This window comes from Aquarana catesbeiana, linkage group LG01 (assembly GCF_042186555.1).
Source record: "Aquarana catesbeiana isolate 2022-GZ linkage group LG01, ASM4218655v1, whole genome shotgun sequence".
Taxonomy (NCBI): Eukaryota; Metazoa; Chordata; class Amphibia; order Anura; family Ranidae; genus Aquarana; species Aquarana catesbeiana.
In genome coordinates, this window is record NC_133324.1 from 190,735,801 (window position 1) to 190,757,509 (window position 21,709).

At 41.4% G+C, this 21,709-nt stretch overlaps 1 protein-coding gene across 3 annotated transcripts in view; it reads right to left on the minus strand.

The window, feature by feature from the left end:
* MCC (MCC regulator of WNT signaling pathway) overlaps window positions 1–21,709 on the minus strand; it is a 530,407-nt gene that overhangs the window by 75,198 nt on the left and 433,500 nt on the right. For all 3 annotated transcript variants that reach the window (XM_073624625.1, XM_073624626.1, XM_073624627.1), the window contains one exon: window positions 2,981–3,127. In XM_073624625.1, the coding sequence (XP_073480726.1) occupies window positions 2,981–3,127 (147 nt within the window). The remainder of the gene's footprint in view (window positions 1–2,980; window positions 3,128–21,709) is intronic.

The window sequence follows — 21,709 nt, forward strand, 5'->3', positions numbered from 1 at the left end:
TTATTGCAAGACAATTCAGCTTATTCAATATGCATATCCAAATACATATATTGTATGCTTGATTGAAATAAGTTACCAAAACTACTTTAAAACCCTCATTTATTTTTAACAGTGCTTGCACTGCCTTACTGAATAAGGCCAAGTATCTTTAAAATGTATTCCCACCATTGCAGTCAAATTTGGGAAACCCCCCGCCTCAATTATATTTATTCATTAATTACAGGTATTTTTAACTGTTAATTTAAATTGGATCTCCGTGTTTAATGTCCCTTTAAATAATTTGTTTGGACCATGCTGGCTCAAAAAAACTTACCATCTACTGCACTTAGCTACATGCAGTATACAGTGTTGTGTTTCAACAGTGGGATGGTGTGTTGCAATGGCTATTTTAGCGATTTTTTTGTTAACCGCGTAAATAATGGTAATAACACATTTTAGCTACAATCAGGAAGACAAATTCGAATTACTTTACTTAACTGGCTCATAAAGGCTAAAAGGAAGTGATGTTGGCAGGAAATGGAGGGAAGCTCCATAGCAATACCTGGGTAGAAGGAAGAAAGGTCTGCACCATAGGTGACTTCATAAGATGAAAGAGTGAACTTCTCTGGGGATGACACTATGGGGTTTATTTACTAAAGCTGGAGAGTGCAAAGTCAGGAGATCCAGAATCAGAAACCAATCCGCTTCTAACCTCAGCTTGCTCGATTAAGCTTTGGCAATAAAACCTGGAAGCTGATTGTTTTCTCTGCAGAAGTGAGCCTAATTTTGCACTCTCCAGCTTTAGTAAATTAACCCCTATATCTACACTATAAGAGAGCCTGATTTCTGCAATCAAATAGCCTGGTGTCTTGGTTGCTTACAGAGATCGTGAAGCTGAAATAACCCAACAAGCTACCCAAGTGGCTTTTTAGTGCATCACTTTTGCATAGCGACTATTCAAAGTGCTCATTTGCTATGAAGGTTACTTAGTGTGTGCATGTGTTGTATGCATATTTGTAATACTCTGTATGTCAGCAGTCTTGTCTAGCAAAAGCATATTAATATACCGCAAAGGTTTCTGCTTCTTTGCTTTACTGCAAAGTAAGCTAAAGATACAAAGTAGAACTATTGGGGGCTGTTGTGCTTTGTGTCTTTTAGGTTACTTTGCAAGGAATATAGAATGTAGGGCACTCAAAGTGAAGATCCAGTGTTCAAATCAAACATCACTGGCCAGCTCTTAAAATTGCTAGGTAGTTATAAGCAGTCAGATCTTCATTGAAGCGTCAGAGAGAAAAAATAAAAATGAATGGTTAAAAAAGAAAAATACTACTCAAGAGGACAATAGGTCCATCACCTATGGCTGTCGTCCCAGAAGGAAGCCTCTTCTAACGATAATGACAAGAAATCCCACAGTTTGTTGACGACAAGCAGACTAAGGACATGGATTACTGGAACCATGTCCTGTGGTCTGATGGGACCAAGATAAACTTATTTGGTTCAGATGGTGTCAAGCGTGTGTGGTGGCAACCAGGTGAGAAGTACAAAGACAAGTGTGTCTTGCGTACAGTCAAGCATGGTGGTGGGAGTGTCATAGGCTGGGACTGCATGAGTGCTGCCAGCACTGGGGAGCTACAGTTTGAGGATACCATGAATGCCAACATGTACTGTGACTCTGAAGCAGAGCATGATCCCCTCCCTTTGGAGACTGGGTAGCAGGGCAGTATTCCAAAATAACAACCCCAGACACACCTCCAAGACGACCACTGCCTTGCAAAAATAGGATTTTTATAACAGCTTACCTGTAAAATCCTTTTCTTTTGAAGTACATCACAGGACACAGAGCCATAGTAATTACTATGTGGGTTATAGTCCCCTTCAAGTGCTGGACACTGGCACACTCTAAACAAGAAGTTGCCTCCCTATATAACCCCTCCCATACCAGCGTCTAAGGTGTTGGTCACGAGCGAAGATGTGCTGTGCTCCACTGGAGCAATCCTTGCTGGGGCTAGCTATGCAGCCGGATCCAAAGTGTCTTTTAGGCCAAATTGAATTGTACCCGGGCCTCATGTCCGAAGAAACAAGGTCTTTGCTTGTAAACGCTTCTCTTTTTAGAGAGCTGGACCCCGGGATCCAGTACTTTTGGTATTAAGGCCATAAAGTGTTACTGGCGGGGTGCTATTACAGGTCCAGGATTGTGGGTTACCCGAGGGTCCCTGGTTCCTGAAGGTTTGTTAATGGAACCCACCGTGAAGGGGGAGGGAGTAATTACTATGGCTCCGTGTCCCGTGATGTACGATTAAATAAAGAAGCTGAGGGTAATGGTGATGGACTGGCCAAGTATGTCTCCAGACCTAAACGCTATTAAGCATTTATGGGGCATCCTCAAATGGAAGGTGGAGGAGCGCAAGGTCTCTGACATCCACCTGCTCCGTGATGTCGTCATGGAGGGGTGGATGAGGACTCCTGTGGCAACCCGTGAAGCTCTGGTGAACTCCATGCCCAAGAGGGTTAAGGCAGTGCTGGAAAATAACGGTGGCCACACAAAATAGTGACACTTTGGGATCAATTTGGACATTTTCACTTAGGGGTGTACTCACTTTTGTTGCTAGCATTTTAGACGTTAATGGCTGTGTGTGGAGTTATTTTGAGGGGACAGCAAATTTATACTGTTATACAAGCTGTGCTCTCACTACTTGACATTGTACTAAAGTGTCATTTCTTCAGTGTTGTCACGTGAAAAGACATAATAAAATATTTACAAAATTGTAAGGGGTGCACTCACTTTTGTGAGATACTGCAAGTATAACCCGTTTGTTATTAAAAAAAAAAAAAAAAGATTTTACAATCACTTTAATTTAAAGGCATACTCCAGTTAAACCAGAAAATAAGCACTTGAAATGCATATAGAGAACACTACACCTAGATGCCAAAAGGCAAGATAGATAAAAAAAGATTACCAATAATGTTTCCATGCCAATAGCACTTGTACAGGATGGCTTACCTTAGCTATAGGAATGTCATTACTACTGCTGCTAGTGCTTAGCTCTCCAGTACTTGGGTTTACTGGTCTACTTGCAGAAGTGAGACGACCAGGACTAGAGGGACCAGTTGCCTGCACACTTTGAAGCCTGGTCTGGAGTTCTCTGACCTAAAATAAAAAAATGGACTAGTCATTATTGCTAGAAAAACACATATAGGCAAACAAACTCATCCAGAGCTATAGGGTCATTGTCACTTGCATTAACCCTGTGGCAAGGACAACAGAGCAGCTCTACTTTTTCAAAGTGGCAATAATGTGGACAGAGCAACGCTACTTATATTGTGCCTACATTTATTTAGAAACACATTTCCTCAGGGAATCAATGATTACATATTTTTTCTCTTAATCTATTAGACCAGTGGTCACAAACCAGTGGTCCATGGACCCCTGATGGTCCACGAGAAAATTTTGGTGGTCCCCAGGGGTTATGTGGCAAATCAACATTGTGGTGGATGTATACCGCCCCAATGTTTTCAGTATTGTTTCTCAATGGATGCTGACAGTCAATAGTGTCAGCGCATATTGATACCTGATGTCTCCACTGTAGTTCTGGCTCCTGTGAACTCAGAGGGAGGTGCCGGGAGTAGTGCAGAGAGCGTGAGGTGAAGGAGGGGACTTCCAATGGCAGCGCTGATCACAGACTGTGGGAGGGAGCACAAAGCTCAAGCACATGGCTAGATAAAGAGGTGAGATCAATGATTAGTCTGTGTAAGGCAGCAGTGTGTGTGTGTGTGTGTGTGGGTGTGTGTGTGTGTGTGTGTGGGTGTGTGGGTGTGTGTGTGGGTGTGTGTGGGGGGGTGTGGGTGTTGGCAGAGAGCTGGAGCATTGTTTGTATAAGGCAGCATTGTGATCCAGGGGGAGGGGGGCAGAGAGTCGGATCATTATGTGTATAAGGCATGTAAAATTCATGTTAGAGGTCCATGGGATTGAAAATTGTGAGTTTAGTGGTCCGTGAGGCGACCACTGTATTAGACCGTCCACATTTAGCAATCAGGAAAAAAAAGTTCTATTTATAATCTGTTCCATGATGCTACAATCACTACACTTTTTGTTCTTTTAAATGTAGTTGAGAGATCTGGGGCCTTTTTTGACCCCAGATCACTCAATAAAGAGGACCTGTCATGCTTATTTATAATACAAGGGATAAACGTTCACATTCCTTGCAATAGGAATAAAAGTGATAAAAAAAAAAAAAAGACAAAAAGGGACAGTGTAAAAAAAAAAAAAATTTAAAGCACCCCCATCTCTCCGTGTTCGTGCACATAAGTGAACACATACGCAAGTCACGCCCGCATACGTAAAGAGTGTTCAAACGTGTGGTATTGCCACGATTGTTAGAGCAAGAGCAATAATTCTAGCACTAAACCTCCTCAGTAACTCTATGGAGATTTTTAAGTACCGTGGTTTGTCGCCATTCCACGAGCGTGCGCAACTTTAAAGCATGTCATGTTTGGTATCTATTTACTCAACGCTACATCATCTTTCACATTATACAAAAAATTGGGTAACTTTAAATTTTTTTTTTTTTTTTAATTCCTTAAAAAAAAAAAATTCCCAAAAAGTTGCCTTTGAACAACCGCTGCACAAATACAGTGTGACAAAAATATTGCAACACTCGCCATTTTATTCTCTAGGGTCTCTGCTAAAAAAAAATTATATATATCTATATAGATATATATATATATATATATATAAATATATATATATATATATATATAGTTTGTGGGTTCTAAGTAATTTTCTAGCAAAAAAATATAAGGTTAAACAAAAAGTTCCAGAAAGGTTAAAGTATCACTTACTCACTCCTCTAATACTTACCTCACTCAGTCCTCCTCTATGCCCGTCTGCAGGGCCTCTCTCTTCTCCCTACTCTCACAGGCTTTGCTGAGAGCAGTGGGAGCCATTGGTTACCACTGCGGTCAATCAAATCCTGTGATGAGGGAGCAGGGGACGGGGTGAGGCCACGCTCTGTGTCTACGGACATAGGCATCGTAGCTCAGGATTGAGTATGCAGGTGTACCATGATTGGAAGCAGCTTCCTATGATGATACACCAAGAAGAGGTGGAGCCAGAAGCACTGGCAAGGGACCTGAGAAGAGGAGGAGCAAGGCCGCTCTGTGTAATTCCATTGCACAGGGCAGGAAAGTACCGGTATAAACCTTTTTATTATAAAAAAAAAAAAAAAAAAAAAAAAAAAAAAAAAAAAGAAGAAGAATGTAAGACTTTAGAATAATTTCAATAGAAAAAATTAAATTCCCCATACTGCTGCTCTTTCATGACAACCTATATCCACCACACTGGTCCCCAATATACAGGTGATCTATTCTGACAGCTGTCCTGCCACTCGTCCCTGCTTTAATCTGGCCACAGACGGTTCAAATCTCTGACGGTTCAAATCTCTGCCGATTCACCAGGAACCGGTCAAGATTTAAACCATGTATGGGCAGGCTGAATGTACCAAAGTTGATTGATCAATCGACTTGGGTACAACCAGCCTGTTGGATTTTACATGTGATTATTGCTAGTGGCTGTTATAGCCTCTAGCAATATTCACTGTGTATCTGTGGCTGCAGGTAAGAAAATCACCATCTATGGCCGGCCTTAGGTATACCTTCTGTTGACTTTAAAGGCAGTATTCGATAAAAGTGCTGCTCAAAAGCTCAAATGTTTTTAATCTCGTTATTCCAGGCACACTGATAGGTGCAGCTCCAAAGGGGCTCGTCTTGTCCAGCTGGAAAAATAAGCAGGAGATAGGAGCACACACTGATTGCTGCCCGATTCGAAGACTTCAATGCTGTTTTCAATACAGTTTTTTGACCTTTTTTTTATCCTCTCTATATTTTAATTGTTTTATTTTTGGGGGATTTCTGCTTTTAGTGTGGTTATACCTTCTTGTTTTTACGCAGACATTAGTAAAGTTAATGGTACCTTTTAATGGTACTTGGGTTCTATTAAGCCTTTATAGTTTTGTTTGTTTTTCTTTTCATCTTTGTTTTTTTGAGCTGGCTAAGGATTTTTTAGTTGCATATATATTTTTTTTGTTTTTAGCATTTTACCACAAACAATGTGTCACATATTTTTTTTTTTAAACATTCTTTCCTAAATTACTGGCATGGCACGTGTAAGTGAACATAAAAGCAGTGCCTGATATTTGAATAAGTTGTTTCAGTCTTTCCAGCTGAGTTTGAAGCTATATTAAACCTAAAACCAAAAATATATTGCAGCTTACCAATCATTCATTAGATGTGGTGGCTGCATCAATTTTCTTTTCTTAAGTAGTAAATAGTTTGTTTCATCTCTAACTAAAACATTCTGCTGGTGAGCTTGTTCATTTGTAAAACAGAAAGCCTACAAAAAGAAAACTAATGCAGGAATCACACAAGAAATGGTAAGCTGCAATATAATAAAATGCTTGTTTTTGGGTTTAATACTGCTTTAATCTATTTTGTGCTTACCGGGCTGATGAGGCATATAACCAAAAGGCATACCTCCACTGCCACCTCTGACAATGCCCAGGACTGGGTGAAATGCGTTAGAAGAGTATGGTCTTGGAGGAGGAAAAACTGAAGGCAGTAAGTCGTAGAATCGGATGGCTTCAGCGTGCGCTAATATCTTCTTCTGCTTGTTCATCAAAAACAGTACTGCTTAAAGTAGAACTACATTGCATCTGAGCGCCACAAACCAAAATCGCAATTAAATAAAATTTTAATATTCAAAAAGCAAACTCCTCCATTCATTCTGGTCCGCATGCATTATTTTGCTGAAAAATCACCCTAAAAACATATTCCCCCCCCCCTCCAGCATTTCCGACTGCGGCCATCTTGAGTAAGGGTAGCATCTACTTCCTGGAATCCATCTGCCCATAGCAGACATGCATGCTTAGCTGAGAAGACCCCTCCTTCCCTCCTGAAGAATCCTGGGATGCATGACATTTGTCTAGGCAAGAAACCCAGAAGTAACAGTAGAAATGTAAAAAAAAAAAAAAAAAAAAAGTTCAAAACAAATAAATATGATACACTTGCCTATCTATTTACTAATGCTAGCAGCATAAGGATTAAAAATAGTCATTGTTGATTGAGAGAGTGAAGTTCCACTTTAAGTTGACAATGCCATGCGCCAAAGATAGAGAAGTCGTCTGGGGATATTGAGCTTCTCTCTCCTGGCACGGCAGCTTCACCATTGTCAGCCTGTTTCTGCTATATACTTATGCTATATATGTGTATATTCCTGAGAACTTTGTGCAACTCTGCAGAACATCACCATAAATTAGGCAAATAGAACACATTTTATTTTTAAATTATACAGGTGTGTTCTGCATATTACCACCTATAGCTTCTCTCCTTTATTCCAGTCTTGTACTGTTTATGGGTTTCATTTTTCAAATACCAATTAACCTTGTAAGGTTTCCTATAATGGTCTATATTTACTGCTCCGACAAAAGAATGATTAAAAGTCAGAAGATAATAAGAGAATATGATTACATTAGAAGACATGTGTCTGCTAAATTCAGAAAAAAGCACACTCCACAATGAATGAGTACATTTCAGAAAGCCACTGACCCAATACAGATAAGAAGATAGAGACAAGACAGCGGAAGCACCCTGAAGCAATTAGCCATCCTTCGTGTGATTAGAATTATAGCGCCTGACTTTGCACTTGTGTGTACCTTCACCTCTGATCAGTCACATTAGCTCCTTTGATAAGAGACTGGCAGGCAACCAAAAAACCCCAGCCTGGAAGAGCGGTGACTGATGACAAGCTGAATTTACTCTAATCAAATAAGTAATGGATCACAGCCAAGGAAAAGCACACAAATGAGAGCTGTAATGTGGGTGTTGATAGGTAGGTGTAATAAAGCAAGAAAATGCCATCTTTATGGGGCTGTGTGCATATACAATATATAATGTAAATCATGAACTTTAGAGAAAATGTGAGGAAATCAATGAGTCGATCTATCAAATATGGATCACCCTGAAGAGAATGCATATTAGAAGGGAACTCGTTCTTCCAAATATCCTAGTGGAGAAAAAAAAAACAAAAACATATCCAATATTTATTTTATGGGGAAGGAAGGTATCTCAATACGAGGCACTGTACTGCAGCACTGAGATCCTGGGCAGAACCCTCACCAAAATCATTGTAAGTATGCAAATATGTTCTCCCTATGTCAGGGTGAGCTTTTAGTGTTTTGGTTTCAAAATCCTGAAAAATAGCAGTTAAGTACCTGGCTTCTACCATCAAAGACCATAGTATTTTTGTTAGTCATCCAGCCATACTATGGAGTGAAAAGTAATGTTGGTGTGTGCATTTCCTCATTGAATAAATTCAGAAATTGCAGGCATCACTGTACAACACTGATAAAAAAAAAGTTTAATGTTGCTTAGAAATTGTTGATTATTATGTCAGTATTATAAAATGTAAATCTAAATGTAGACATATGCGCACACACACCTACGACAACAAATTCGTACATATTTATATATTTATGCAAACCCATTACACAGCATGTTACTGAAGACTACATTCATATCAGTGCAGCTGAGCATACAATGCAATGTCCCTACCACAGAGAAAAGCAGAGTACCTGGGGAAAACCCAAACAAGGGACAATGTAGTATGGAGAGCATGCCTGGTGGGAACTGACCCTCGCCCCTCATCTGTCTGGCTGCCTTGTAATTCTTCTCACAGACTGAAATGCTGCTGTGAGTTAGATGAAGGATCACATTTCGTTTAGCTGTGACCAAATGTTTCTGTCAGCTGTATTTCATTAATCTGTTTGATTCATTAAAGGAAACCTTTCCCGAGAGGATAATGGGATAAAGTAATTGCTGACTTCTAAATCTGGGAGTCCCAGACCCAAAACATGTACAGATAAGGAGTAATCCTCATCAGTTTTCCTGATCCTCATACTTGTGGATTAGGGTCTCGGAAGTATTAAAGCCAGGTCAGAGTGACAGCCAGGCAACTAGAACTTAAAGGGAGATCCATAATTGCAGCCTTCCCATTCCACCATACATAGGAGAAAGCAAGATTTCCCATTCTTGGGACCCTTATGGAGGATCTTTCTGAAGTTGCGGGTAAGTAGACCCGAATTGTTCTGACCACATCCAAGCATGGGAGTGAATTCTCTTTGGTGTGCGTTTTGGGGCAGGACATAGGGAAGGGAGGACAATGTACTCATTGAGATGAAAGGAAGAGACCACACTGGAGAGAAGAGGGGGGTGTTCTGGGTTTCGGGACCACCTTCTCCCTACGCAAGACAAGAAAGCTACTTTAAAATTTAGAGACACAACTGATGGTTTTAATGGACACCGAATCAGTTCAAAAAGGAGTTTTTGAAGAGCCGAAAGAACCAGATTCCGATCCCATGGAGATACAGGAGGTCAAAGTGGGGGAATAACATGAGGAACTCCTCATGCAAAGCCAAATGTTTTTGGAATAGAATGAATATGGCAGAGACATAATCCTTTAAAGCACTATAAGCTAGATGTTGATCCACACCAGACAGGATTGATACCAGGATGCGAGGAATAGAAAATTCACAGGGGTTGAGGTGCCTGCTCTTGCAGCCAAAGTAAGCCTTCCAGGTGCGATGCTAGATCCTGCAAAAGATATATTTTCCTGCATAAGCAAGGTATCCTATTTAAATACACAGCCATGCTGTTAAAGCCAGTGACTGGGAAGCAAGGTGGAACTGTGACAGGAGGTCTGGCCTGTTCAGAGAGGCCAAGGCTCAGCTGTCAGGAGTCTATATGCTTGTGTACCAAGATCTCCTGGGCCAGTTTAGAGTAACGAGGATCACCATAATCTGTTATTCTTCTATGTTGCAGAGGATGGGATAATTTTCACTGAAGAGAGTGCATACACAGTCTGAATAGGGACCAAGGGGCAACCACTGCATAAGCACAAACCTGTCCAGTTTCTTGTTGAATTTGGAAGCCCGATGTCCACATATGATGTTCCCCATTTATGATCTTGGGGTGGAGGGACCACTCCCCTGAGTCCTGGTGTTGGCAACTTAGAAAGTCCACTTGACAATTTTCCACTCCTTCTACATAACAGAGTTGGGAAGTGGTTCTCTGCCCAGGAGAGAATAGAATAAGGACTTGCTTCTTTCAGGGATGGCAACTCCTGGTCCCCCCCTTTGGTGGTTTATGTAGCACACAGCCACGGCATTGTCCGACTACCCTAACTAGTGGACGGTGTAGGAGGGTCAGTCTTATGGCTGTTAGTTCCACAATATTGATGGGGAGCATCAATTCCTGTGGGGACAGGTTCTCTAGACAGTCAGAGAAATTTAAACCCCACCCCAGCTCATCAGGCATCCATCTCTCGCTATCACCAAAGAGAGGAAAGAATCTAGTTCCCTTATTCTAAGGCTGAGTTGGAAATCCATCACGCCAGGAAGATCGACTGGTTTGATGGCAATAGTGGGTGATCCAGAGAAAAGATCTGCTTGTCCCACATCAAGAGAATGTTGAGCTGCAATAGAATAAATATATGTGGCGCTACCCCACCTTCAGTGCAATAACTAATGATCCAAAGATAAATAATACATAAATGCAATAGAATGCAAAAGAAATGATCAATAACAGTGCAATGATCAAGTATAAAACACTGACAGTGATAAAGTGCAAAAGAGCAATAAAGTGAGCTCAATATTAAAGGTGCAATGTGCATACAAATATGGGCAATAATACAAATAAACATATTGCAAGAGATGTGTGAACTAATAACACATAGTTACCATGAAATGAATATCCGAATATTAAATAAAAAAGTAGTACAAAAAAAAACAAAAAAAGAAAAACACACAGTGCGACTCCTGATAGCAGCACGAAAAATCTTCTAAAAGTGATATAAAAGTGCAAGTGCAATGTTAAACATAGATAAGGATGTGCAAAAAATGTGTGAACTGATACCACATGTGTATTAAAATAAATGTCCAAACAGACGAAAAGTGCAGTTCAAAGAAGCATAGAGTGCGGCTCCCGATATCAGCAGTTTTAAATAAAAACTTCTGAATGTACTACACTATGGAGCCATCTCTTCTCTTTCCATTATCCATCTGAGGACATCTATTGAGTGCGGGAGAGTGTTTACTGTGGCTGGTGTACGTGTGTCCCCCGGGGGCTGTGACAACTATTGGAAGCTGATCCTTGTTATACAGTTCCACCACTTGTTGGTACCTGCTCGATTCGGCCCATTGGGGGCCGCAACTACAGGTGAGAGGCTGGGGGAAACTGTTGCCGCACTCCGGAACAAGATCGGATCAACACACAGAATATTAGACACTGGCTGTTACAGTGTTTGCCCACTGCACTTGCACTTTTGCATCACCCGTAGAAGATTTTACCGTGCTGATATCGGGAGTCGCACTCTATGCTAATTTGAACTGCACTTTTTGTCTGTTTGGACATTCATTTTAATACACATGTGGTATCAGTTCACACATTTTTTGCACATCCTTATCTATGTTTAACATTGCACTTGCACTTTTATATCACTCTTAGAAGATTTTTCGTGCTGCTATCAGGAGTCGCACCGTATGTTTTTTTTTTGTGCTGCATTTTTATTTAATATTCGGATATTCATTTCATGGTAATATGTGTTATTAGTTCACACATCTCTTGCAATATCTTTATTTGTATTATTGCCCATATTTGTATGCACATTGCACCTTTAATATTGAGCTCACTTTATCACTGTCAGTGTTTTATACTTGATCATTGCACTATTATTGATCATTTCTTTTGCATTCTATTGCATTTATAGTTATTGCACTGAAAGTTCGGGTAGCGCCACATATATTTATTCTATTTTTTCGAGTTATGTGAGTACAATTTTTTATGTAGGCGGCTCCCTGTGTTATTAGCGAGTGTGGTTTTTTGCGCACTAGTTGTATCTTCTGTCGTTGAGCTTCAATAGTCTTGAGTGGAACTGTGCAAAGGAAACTGCCCCAAAGGAGGTCACCATGAGGTCCAGAGCCCTGATGCATAACAGAAGCAAGTAGAGGGATGTCTGGTTGACCTTAGAGCCCAACAGCTGGACCTCAAAAGAAATCTTTTCCTGGGGAAGCTGCTGGCCATATCCAAAATTAGCCCCAAATATTCAGGCGATGGAAAGGCTGGAGTGCAGACTGTTGATGAGCCATCCGAAAGTTTGAAGGAACTGGATTGTTTTTAAGTGTAAGACAAGACCGTACCTATGGAATTTTTAAAGAGGTCTGATATTTTAGCAGGGCCAGGGGTGGAAAAGGCATATTTATGAAGACCCTTAATGCACAGGGGAGCCTGAATGGCAGGGAGACAAATTGTTGGTCTCCTACAGCATAGAAACCGGTGTGCAGAAAAGATGGGAATATGAAGATGGGAATCTTGGTAATCCCCTGATCTGAGAGACAAGATTACACATACTGTGGACACGAAGATATCGGTTTAGGGATTTGAGGTCCAAATGACTCCATTCACTTTTAATAGGTGAGTAAAACCCTTTCAAACTTTCCTCTGAAGGAACTGAGATTACCACTCCTTGTGCCCAATCTGTGAAGGAGAGAATAGCCTCAAAAGGAACAAAAAGATGCTTGCTGAGAACAGAAATGGCAGTATCCACTACCAGGACAGACCATTTTTTCTACAAATTCCTTTTCCATAGGATATATTTCAGCAAAGTTTTGGAGGCATGATCAGCTTTTCAGGATTTCATCGTGCAAAGGAAAGGTCTTTCTAGACTGCCAGCTGTTTAGTGCCCATAGACGCTTGTTTAAAGTAGAACTTTAGGCAAAACATTTTTTTTTTTGGATAGAGGAAGGGTTCGATTTTTTTTTTTTTTCGTCGTGTCTCATTGGGGAGATTTCCCTTCACTTCCTGTCCCATAGTCAAACAGGAAGTGAGAGGAAATCCCTGCAAATTAGGGGAATTCTTTAGGGACTCCCAGGTCACCAGAACTAGTGTCCACATTGGAAGATTTACCCTCTATTATTTTTGTAGGGACAGCCCAAAGATTTTTGGGCTGTCCCTACAGAATAGGATTTTTTTTTTACTTTCAATGATAATATTAGGCAAGACAAAGATCGTGAATCTCCATAACGAGGGCACAGACAGCAATAAAAACTGACAAGCTTTCTAATCCCTCTGCACTGCATCCAAATAAAAAGGCTACTTTCACACTGGGGCGGGTGTTGGCGGTAAAGCTTCGTTATTTTTAGCGGCGCTTTACCGCCGTTTCAGCGGCACTATTCGGCCACTAGCGAGACACTTTTAACCCGCTAGGGGCCGCAAAAGGGTTAAAACCACTGGCAAAGCGCCGCTGCAGCAGCGGTTTGGCAGCACTGCCCCATTGATTTCAATGGGCATGGGCGCTTTAGGAACGGTGTATACACTTTTTTTACCGTCCTGCAAGCACACCGCTCCAGTGTGAAAGCACTCGGGCTTTCACACTAGAGATACAGGAGAGGCTCATTATAGGCGCTATGCAGGCGCTATTTTTAGCGCTATAGCACCTGTAAAGTGCCTCAGTGTGAAAGTAGCCAAAAAAAACAAGAAAAAAAAAAAATAAAAAAAGTTTGCCTTTAATTATACTTTAAACGTGAAGACTTTGCTTGTGTCTCATTAAATGCAGGAGGTGAAGCAATTCCTCTGTAGGAGCACCTTCTGAATCCACCTCACCTTGGTGGTGGAGAGGCAGAAGAGCATTTTAGGCCCTGGGAGAAAAGGGCAGAGAGTTTGGCAAAGAAATCAGACAAAGTGGCAGTGAAATCTCTTAATCAGATAGGTTGTATGTTGCTCACTTGAGATAGAGCTAGAATTGTAGGAAAGGAGCTGTGTCAATATAGCAGGGCAGGGGAACAGCTATCACCCTGAGCGTTTTGTTAGTTTTCCTCAGTGCCATCTGTAGCACAAGTGCTATTGGGTCCTTTTTTCTCAGCTTATCTGTGCCTTATTTCCACCATTGCTAAATGAGAATCTCCTGTGGGGTACTCAAGAAATAGATGCGAAATGGGATGGTATTAGTGTGTCAGCGGAAGGAGCTCAATAACACAGGCGCTAAGCGATGTGTTGTCGCTGTGTCTCTGGAACAGCTGGGAGACAAGGAGTTAGGCCCCTTTCACACTGGGGCGGTGGGGGCGTCGGCGGTACAACAGCGCTATTATACCCCCGCTGGCGGCCGAAAAAGGGTTAAAATCCCTCGTACAGCGCGGCTGTAGCCGCGGTATTACCGCGGTATAGCCGCGCTGTCCCATTGATTTCAATGGGCAGGAGCAGTGAAGGAGCGGTGAATACACCGCTCCAAAAAAGCGGTTTGCAGGACTTTTTTCACCGCCCTGCCTGCGCACCGCTTCAGTGTGAAAGCCCTCGGGCTTTCACACTGAACAAACAGCGGAGGCTGTTTAGGGGCGGTTTTCAGGCGGTATTTTTAGCGCAATACCGCCTGAAAACCGCTCCAGTGTGAAAGGGGTCTTATGGTTCTTACGCTGATACTGGAAATGGTGGGCAGAAATTGCATGTAAAAGTACATCATCTGGAATGCACGGTGTAACTACACCACCAGCAATGATGTGTGGGAAAGACCCGCCAAATTTAAAACAAACATTACAATAATGTTACCTATTGCCAGCATAGTAGAGATATTTACAGGGGGGATAACACAAAGTGAATACCCCACATGTAAAAACATGACCCAGTCACGAATACAGGAAAAACCCCGTCTTACCTTATCCATGCTGCAGCTTCCCAGAAGGTACCAAACTTCACCTGTCATGGTGAGCATACCCCAAAAGGGGTCTTCAGGTTCTGGGTGTCACAGAAATAGACCATGGCCCTGGACCTCTTTAGCACCCTGTGGCTCACTACACTTGTTGCACCACATGCCGAGGTTGAGCACCAAACAAAGGTGTCTGAAGCAAACATTACAAGCCAGTTCCACTCATGCAGGTTTCTTGTCACGTACCTGGTAGGTGGAGCCCGGAATGCAGGGAACGGCCTCTCGTATACCTCCGACTCGGGAACCCCTGGTAGTGATGACAGGGGCTCGGGAGTGCGAAGGGGCACAAGTGCCTGACTGGAAGGCTGGAGCAGAGAGCTGAATCAGGCAGTCAGCTGGGAGGTGTCCTGTAGTCCGGCAGCAGGATGCAGACAGCAGGGAGGTGTCTTGTAGTCCAGCAGCAGGATGTAGACAGCTGGGAGGTGTCTTGTAGTCCAGCAGCAGGATGTAGACAGCAGGGTGCAGGCAAGCCGGGTCAAACACAGACGGGCAGATCAGGTACAGAAGGTAAATCCGGGAGAATAGTCAAAGTCCAAAAGCTGAGATCAGGGCAGGCAGTAAACAGAGTAGTCAGGCACAGTCCAACAGGTATCAGGTAGCAAATGCAAGTAACAGGGCACAAGGGGTCTTCAGGAACGCTGTAGACCGGACAGCAAGGCAGCAGTGGAACAGTCCTCTTTAAATAGCCCCTTTGGCGCCAAGTGGTGTCACAGGGCGCCGCTATTGGCGCTATTGCGCATGCGCGTATGCACGTTCGCGCTATTGGCGCTATTGCGCATACGCACGTTAGCGCTATTGGCGCTATTGCGCGCGCGCGAGCGCCGGATGGCGCTTCTGTGCACAGGCATTCCTTTAAACTTTAGTTTGCTGCCATATTTGCAAGAGAGCTTTTCCTGACATTTCTGCATATGATTTCTCAGATGTACATTGAGGGTAACTGAATCAGAAACTGCTAGTGAACCCTGAGATAACAAGCAGTTGGCTCTTGATAGAAGTGTTGGTAATAGTGAAGAAAAATAAAGAATGGTTTAGAAAACTTCTATAGTAGAATGAAGTACATCACATACAGACACTAGCAAAAAATCCCATGGAGTTGACAAGGGTTATAAAAAGATGCACTAGGGGCAGTCCCAGCAAAGTTTTGCCACGGTCCAATCACTTGAAGGTAGTGGCATATAACTCCTGGTCTAGGATTTTCTGTTCTGTACCGCACAATCAAAATATCTTGTTTTTATTATCCATTGGGGGTCACAGGACTGAAGCTGTTTTCAGACGTTTGGGACATGCAAAAGCAGTCCAACTGAGGGGTGGGCAATTTGTGTATCATCACTGATTATTATGGATCATGGGACTCCTTCCTCCATGTTTTTTTCTTGTGGTCAGAAGCATAAATATTCCTGATATATTTTCATTGTACGCTATAGCTGGAGAAAACACAGCTCGTTTACTTCTATATTGCAAGGCTTTTCACTGACTGTGACAGCACTGAAATCTGGTTAGCATTCACTGGAGCGTGAATTAAAACCAGTGTTATTAAATGACTGTCAGTGTCAGTCTCCACTCTTACAGACTTTGCAGGCCGCACCTAGGAATGGATAATTAGCCAAACTGCCAAGATTCCAGAATGTTCTCATTTTGTGGATTTTAACATCAAAGAGAAAATTGTCAACATGAGAAAATCACTTAATGAGAGTGGTTAGATTCTCATTCCCATCGAAGATCTTAATCATAATCTTTCAACATTCTCACATTGTCTGTTCTTCTTCATACAGATGCGGAACTATAATGAAGTAGTTAGCTCTGGCCTAATGCTCCCAAAAATAGTCAGATACAGAACACTTCACTAGAAAATACCCACAAAATTCAAAGAAAAAGATTTAGAAAGAACTTCACCATCTGCATCCAAAATAACCACGCAGCTAAGCCTCATTTTAATTTTAGAAAAAAAAACCTTAAAGATGTTAACCCTAACTGAAAAGGACCTTTAGTTTGCTGAAACACTGTTCATCACTAAAATTAAGCTGGCCATACATTATACAATTTCCCTAATAAATGCCTTTAGATTTACCTTCAACTATGGAGTGCAAGGACCTGCCTGATTGCATACAAATTTAAAGTGTTTAGGTCTGACCTCATGTTATATGGTTTTGTTAAATCTAAAGGAAAATTGTACAAGAAAAACTGTATAATGTATGGCCAGCCTAAGACTTTTTTATGCTGAAACAGGCAGCTGTAGTCTCCATTGAAGTGACAGAGTTACAACACAGGAGCACAGTTGGGATACAGGAAAAGAGAACTGTCAACCAAGCAAGAAGTGCCTGAACCAGGACCTTCAGAACAGACTAGCCAGGTATAATTCTAATGAAAGCTGCAGATTTGAAATAATGAAAATGAGTTTTGAAGTTTAACATCCTCAAACTTATATGAGATTTTAGTCTTTAGGGTTAGCCTTTGGGTGAAATCAAAAGGGCAATTTTCATTTGTGTGACCCAAGCAATGAAGTTGTCCTCATTTTCCATGTCAAAAATGTGGTTTTCCATATTTTATCAAAGTCGTTCACTTCTAGTATAATCTGATAACACATAGCTGCCTCTGTCTAACTTACCACTGGGTGATGCTACCAAGGATTGTGTTATTCGCACACAGCTACACACAAGCCTTGCACAATCATCAAAACATGATTCACAGCAGAGAGCCATAGGACATTGGACTGTAAACAGATTATGAATGTAAACTGCTATGTACATTTGTACGGCCTGCCACCTACAATTAGGTCTGACCAAGACTTAAGCTTGGCGACCACAATACACATGTACTTCCCCAGGACAGGAACGGCCTTAGTCTTAAGCTGGCCATACATTATAACAATTGTATTGTTCAATTTCCTTCAGCTATGTAGTGCAAAGGCTTGCCTGATTGCATACATATTTAAAGTGTTTACGTCATATTATATGGTTTTGGAAAATCTAAAAGAAATTGTACAACAAAATTGTATAATGTATGACACAGCAGCACTTGACACAGGGAAGGTGAAAAATGCTGCATTCAGCAATATGTAAAAAGTGTCTTGCAAAAGCATTTACCCCCCTTGGCAATTTTCGTGTTTTGTTGCCTCACAATCTGGAATTTACATTGATTGTTTGTGGATTTGCATCATGTAATTTACAAACCATGCCCACAACTTTGAAGATTTTTTTTTTTATTGTGACGCAAACAACAAATGGGACCAAAAAACAGAAAAAAGTCAATGTGCATAACTATTCACCCCTAAAGTCAATACTTTGTAGAGCCACCCTTTGCGACTATCACAGCTCCAAGTTGCTTTGGATAAGTCTCTATGAGCTTGCCACATCTTACCACTGGGATTTTTGCCCATTCCTCCTTGTAAAACTGCTCCAGCTCCTTAAATTTGGATGGTTTGCGCTTGTGAACAGCAATCTAAGTCTGACCACAGATTTTCTATTGGATTGAGGTCTGGGCTTTGACTAGGTCATTCCAATACATTTACATGTTTCCCCTAAACCACTCAAGTGTTGCTTTAGCAGTGTGTTTGGGGTCATTGTCCTGCTGGAAGGTGAACCTCCGTCCTAGTCTCAAATCACACACAGAGTGGTACAGGTTTTTCTTAAGAATATCCCTGTATTTAGCACCTTCCATCTTTCCCTCAACTCTGACCAGTTTCCCAGTCCCGACTGCTGAAAAACATCCCCACAGCATGATGCTGCCACCACTATGTTTCACTGTGGGGATGGTGTTCTTTGGGTGATGTGATGTGTTGGGTTAACGCCAGACATAGCATTCTCTTTGATGGCCAAAAAATTCAATTTTAGTCTCATCAGACCAGAGCACCTTCCTCCATACATTTTGGGAGTCTCCCACGTGCCATTTCGCAAGCTCAAAACGTGCCATTTTGTTTTTTGCTTAAAATAATGGCTTTCTTCTGGCCACTCTGCCATAAAGCCCAACTCTATGGAGCGTACGGCTTATTGTCATCCTATGTACAGATACTCCAGTCTCTGCTCTGGAACTCTGCAGCTCCTCCAGGGTTACCTTAGGTCTCTGTGCTGCCTCTCTGATTAATGCCCCCCTTGCCCGGTCCATGAGTATTGGTGTGCGGCCGTCTCTTGGCAGGTTTGCTGTTGTGTCATGTTCTTTCCATTTGGTTATGATAGATTTGATGGTGCTCCTAGGGATCATCAAAGATTTGGATATTTTTTATAACCTAACCCTGACTTGTACTTCTCAACAACATTGTCCCTTACTTGTTTGGAGAGTTCCTTGGTCTTCATGGCAGTGTTTGGTTAGTGGTGCCTCTTGCTTAGGTGTTGCAGCCTTTTGGGCCTTTTAAAAAGGTGTGTATATGTAATGACAGATCATGTGACACTTAGATTGCACAGAGGTGGACATCATTTCACTAATTATGTGACTTCTGAAGGTGATTGCACCAGAGCTTTTTATGGACTTCATAACAAAGGGGGTGAATACATACGCACATGCTAATCAGTTTTTTATTTCTGAAAAATAGTTTTATGTATACATTTTTCTAATTTTACTTCACCAACTTAGACTACTGTGTCCTGATCCATCACATATAAATGGATGTATGTAACAAAATAGGTAAAAAGCAAAGGGGGTGAATACTTTTGCAAGGCACTGTAAGTGTATCAATGAACACACAACTGCAGTTCAGATGGAGAAGAGGTGGTTTTCTAGTGTATGGCTTATCTAACTTTAAAATGCTTCTTCATAGTGATGTTGAGGGATTTGGGGTTGCGGGAAAACAACATGTATCCTGTATCTTCTCTGGGGGAAACCTTTCACACTCCTCCACTCCATTCTCATAAACCGAAAAGCTGTTTTAGTATAGAAGCCTGACGCTGCAGGTATCCTGCAGGAGGAAATTACCTCATTTACTAATGAGCCGTGAGAAACACACAAACACCATCATGCACATGAGTTCTTAGCAATTGCTCTGCAAAGCAGCACAATCTGTTAAAGGAATACATTAAACACCTAATTTAATTACATTTGCAAGAAGAGAAAAACCTATTGAGAGCACTTCATATGATTACTGATGTAAGCCAAAAGGAGCGGACCTATTGATCTTATCAACTCTTTTTAACCAAATGTAACAGATTGATTTACCTATATCAAATAAACAGAATTTATTTTTGTTTTCTTTTCACGCACTTCTGTAGATTATGAGAGGCTGGCTAAAGAGCAGACCAAACTGAATCAATTATTTGTGTTATTAAATAAATGCAAGCAAGGACCTGCAAGGTAGTTTAGTATAAAACTGTGGGCTTTAGCAAAATAAGAAAAGCAGAGCATGTTGGCTCAGCGGCTAGCACTTCATCCCTACAGCTTTGTCACACTCTGTGTGAATCAGACAGATGAATAAAGATGAATAAAAATAAAGAATATGGATTTGTTTGGGAAGCCTTGGGATTCCCCCCATGGTTCCTCACACAGTCTAGTAATAAGTGTTAATATAAGTGCAATAGGGATCTTTGCTTACATGCAATGCCTGTGAGAGAAGAGGGGAAGTGGGTCATTGAAGACTTAACAGCCAATTTTGTTTTGTTTTTTTACCCTAAATGTTATAGGAAACACCTTCCCACTATTGTTAATGTAGTTTCTTTTTTTTAAATCATCATTTTAAAATCTGTTTGAATGCATTCAAAAGAAATGTCTGCATAGCTCAATGCAACCAGATTTTGATTTTGGTTATCATGGGCAGCACAGATAGTACATCTTTCCAACATCAAAACATGATGCACTTAGTGCTCTTTTTTGGGGGGGGGGGGGGTGACTTTGTTTGTACTACTCCTAGGTTTCCTAATGGGAAAAAGATTTGGGTGGCCCTCTTAAACAGCAAAAGTGTACCCGGATTTGGAACACGATTGGATCACTGAACTCAATTTAATGAGGCCAACTCTAAATAGTTTAGATGGTACCCTACAGACTGGATAAATCCATCCAGGGTGATTTGGACCATTGATATTAAGATTGTGAAGTAGCTGGCACTTCAGCACAAATATTGAGGGAGGGGGTCCTAGAATCAAATGTATTTGACCAGGGTTTATTTTCTACTGGGCTCTAGTACCCAAGAATCCCTATGAGGCTCTTCTGAATCTTAAACAACCTGGCTGTACTCTTGACCAATTTAAGCTTCTGACCTCGAACTATACAGCTGCCAAACAGACTTTGGCCAGAGACTTGTGGTCTGGTACACTGACCGTTACACAGCTTAGGCACAAAATGTCATGGTACCAGTTTAAAGAAAAGTTAGCAACCATTCTAGAATCTGTGGATACACAAATATTTCTCAGGGGATTTAAATTACTCTCTATGGACAATTTAACCTTGAGGGTTGATGCATCCTCTTGCGTGGAAACATCTGTAACAACCTGACTCCAACTACCCATCCCGAGCACCAAAAACTTTGCCACCGCCTTCTCTCGCTTCTTGTAGATGCTCTCCTTGTTTATTTTTTCCTCAACTCTTTTCTACTTTAACTGTTCATTCTTTCTCTGTGTTATACACCCTGTTTTCCTAGACCAAATACCACAGGGTGGTCCGCTGATGGAGGTTTCCCCCACTGTAGCTCTATTGCTTCTTTAGTGGTGCACCAAGTTAACTGTTAACAGACCCCAGTAAGGATGGAGCTACAATGTGCCCACTCCAGTGTCACTATATTTACCACCTATGCCGCTCTAGGGGACTTACACAGCACCTGGATTTTGCCCATATATTCTATGCCATGATGCATACTTTTATATGTTTAATGTTCATTGTGTCTGTATATGGTCTATAAAAATTATTCTCAATAAAAAGAAATATGCTGACACAATATACAGTATATCATTTTATGCTAATAATAATAATAAACTACCAACAGCTATTTTCGTTCTATGTCACATAGCT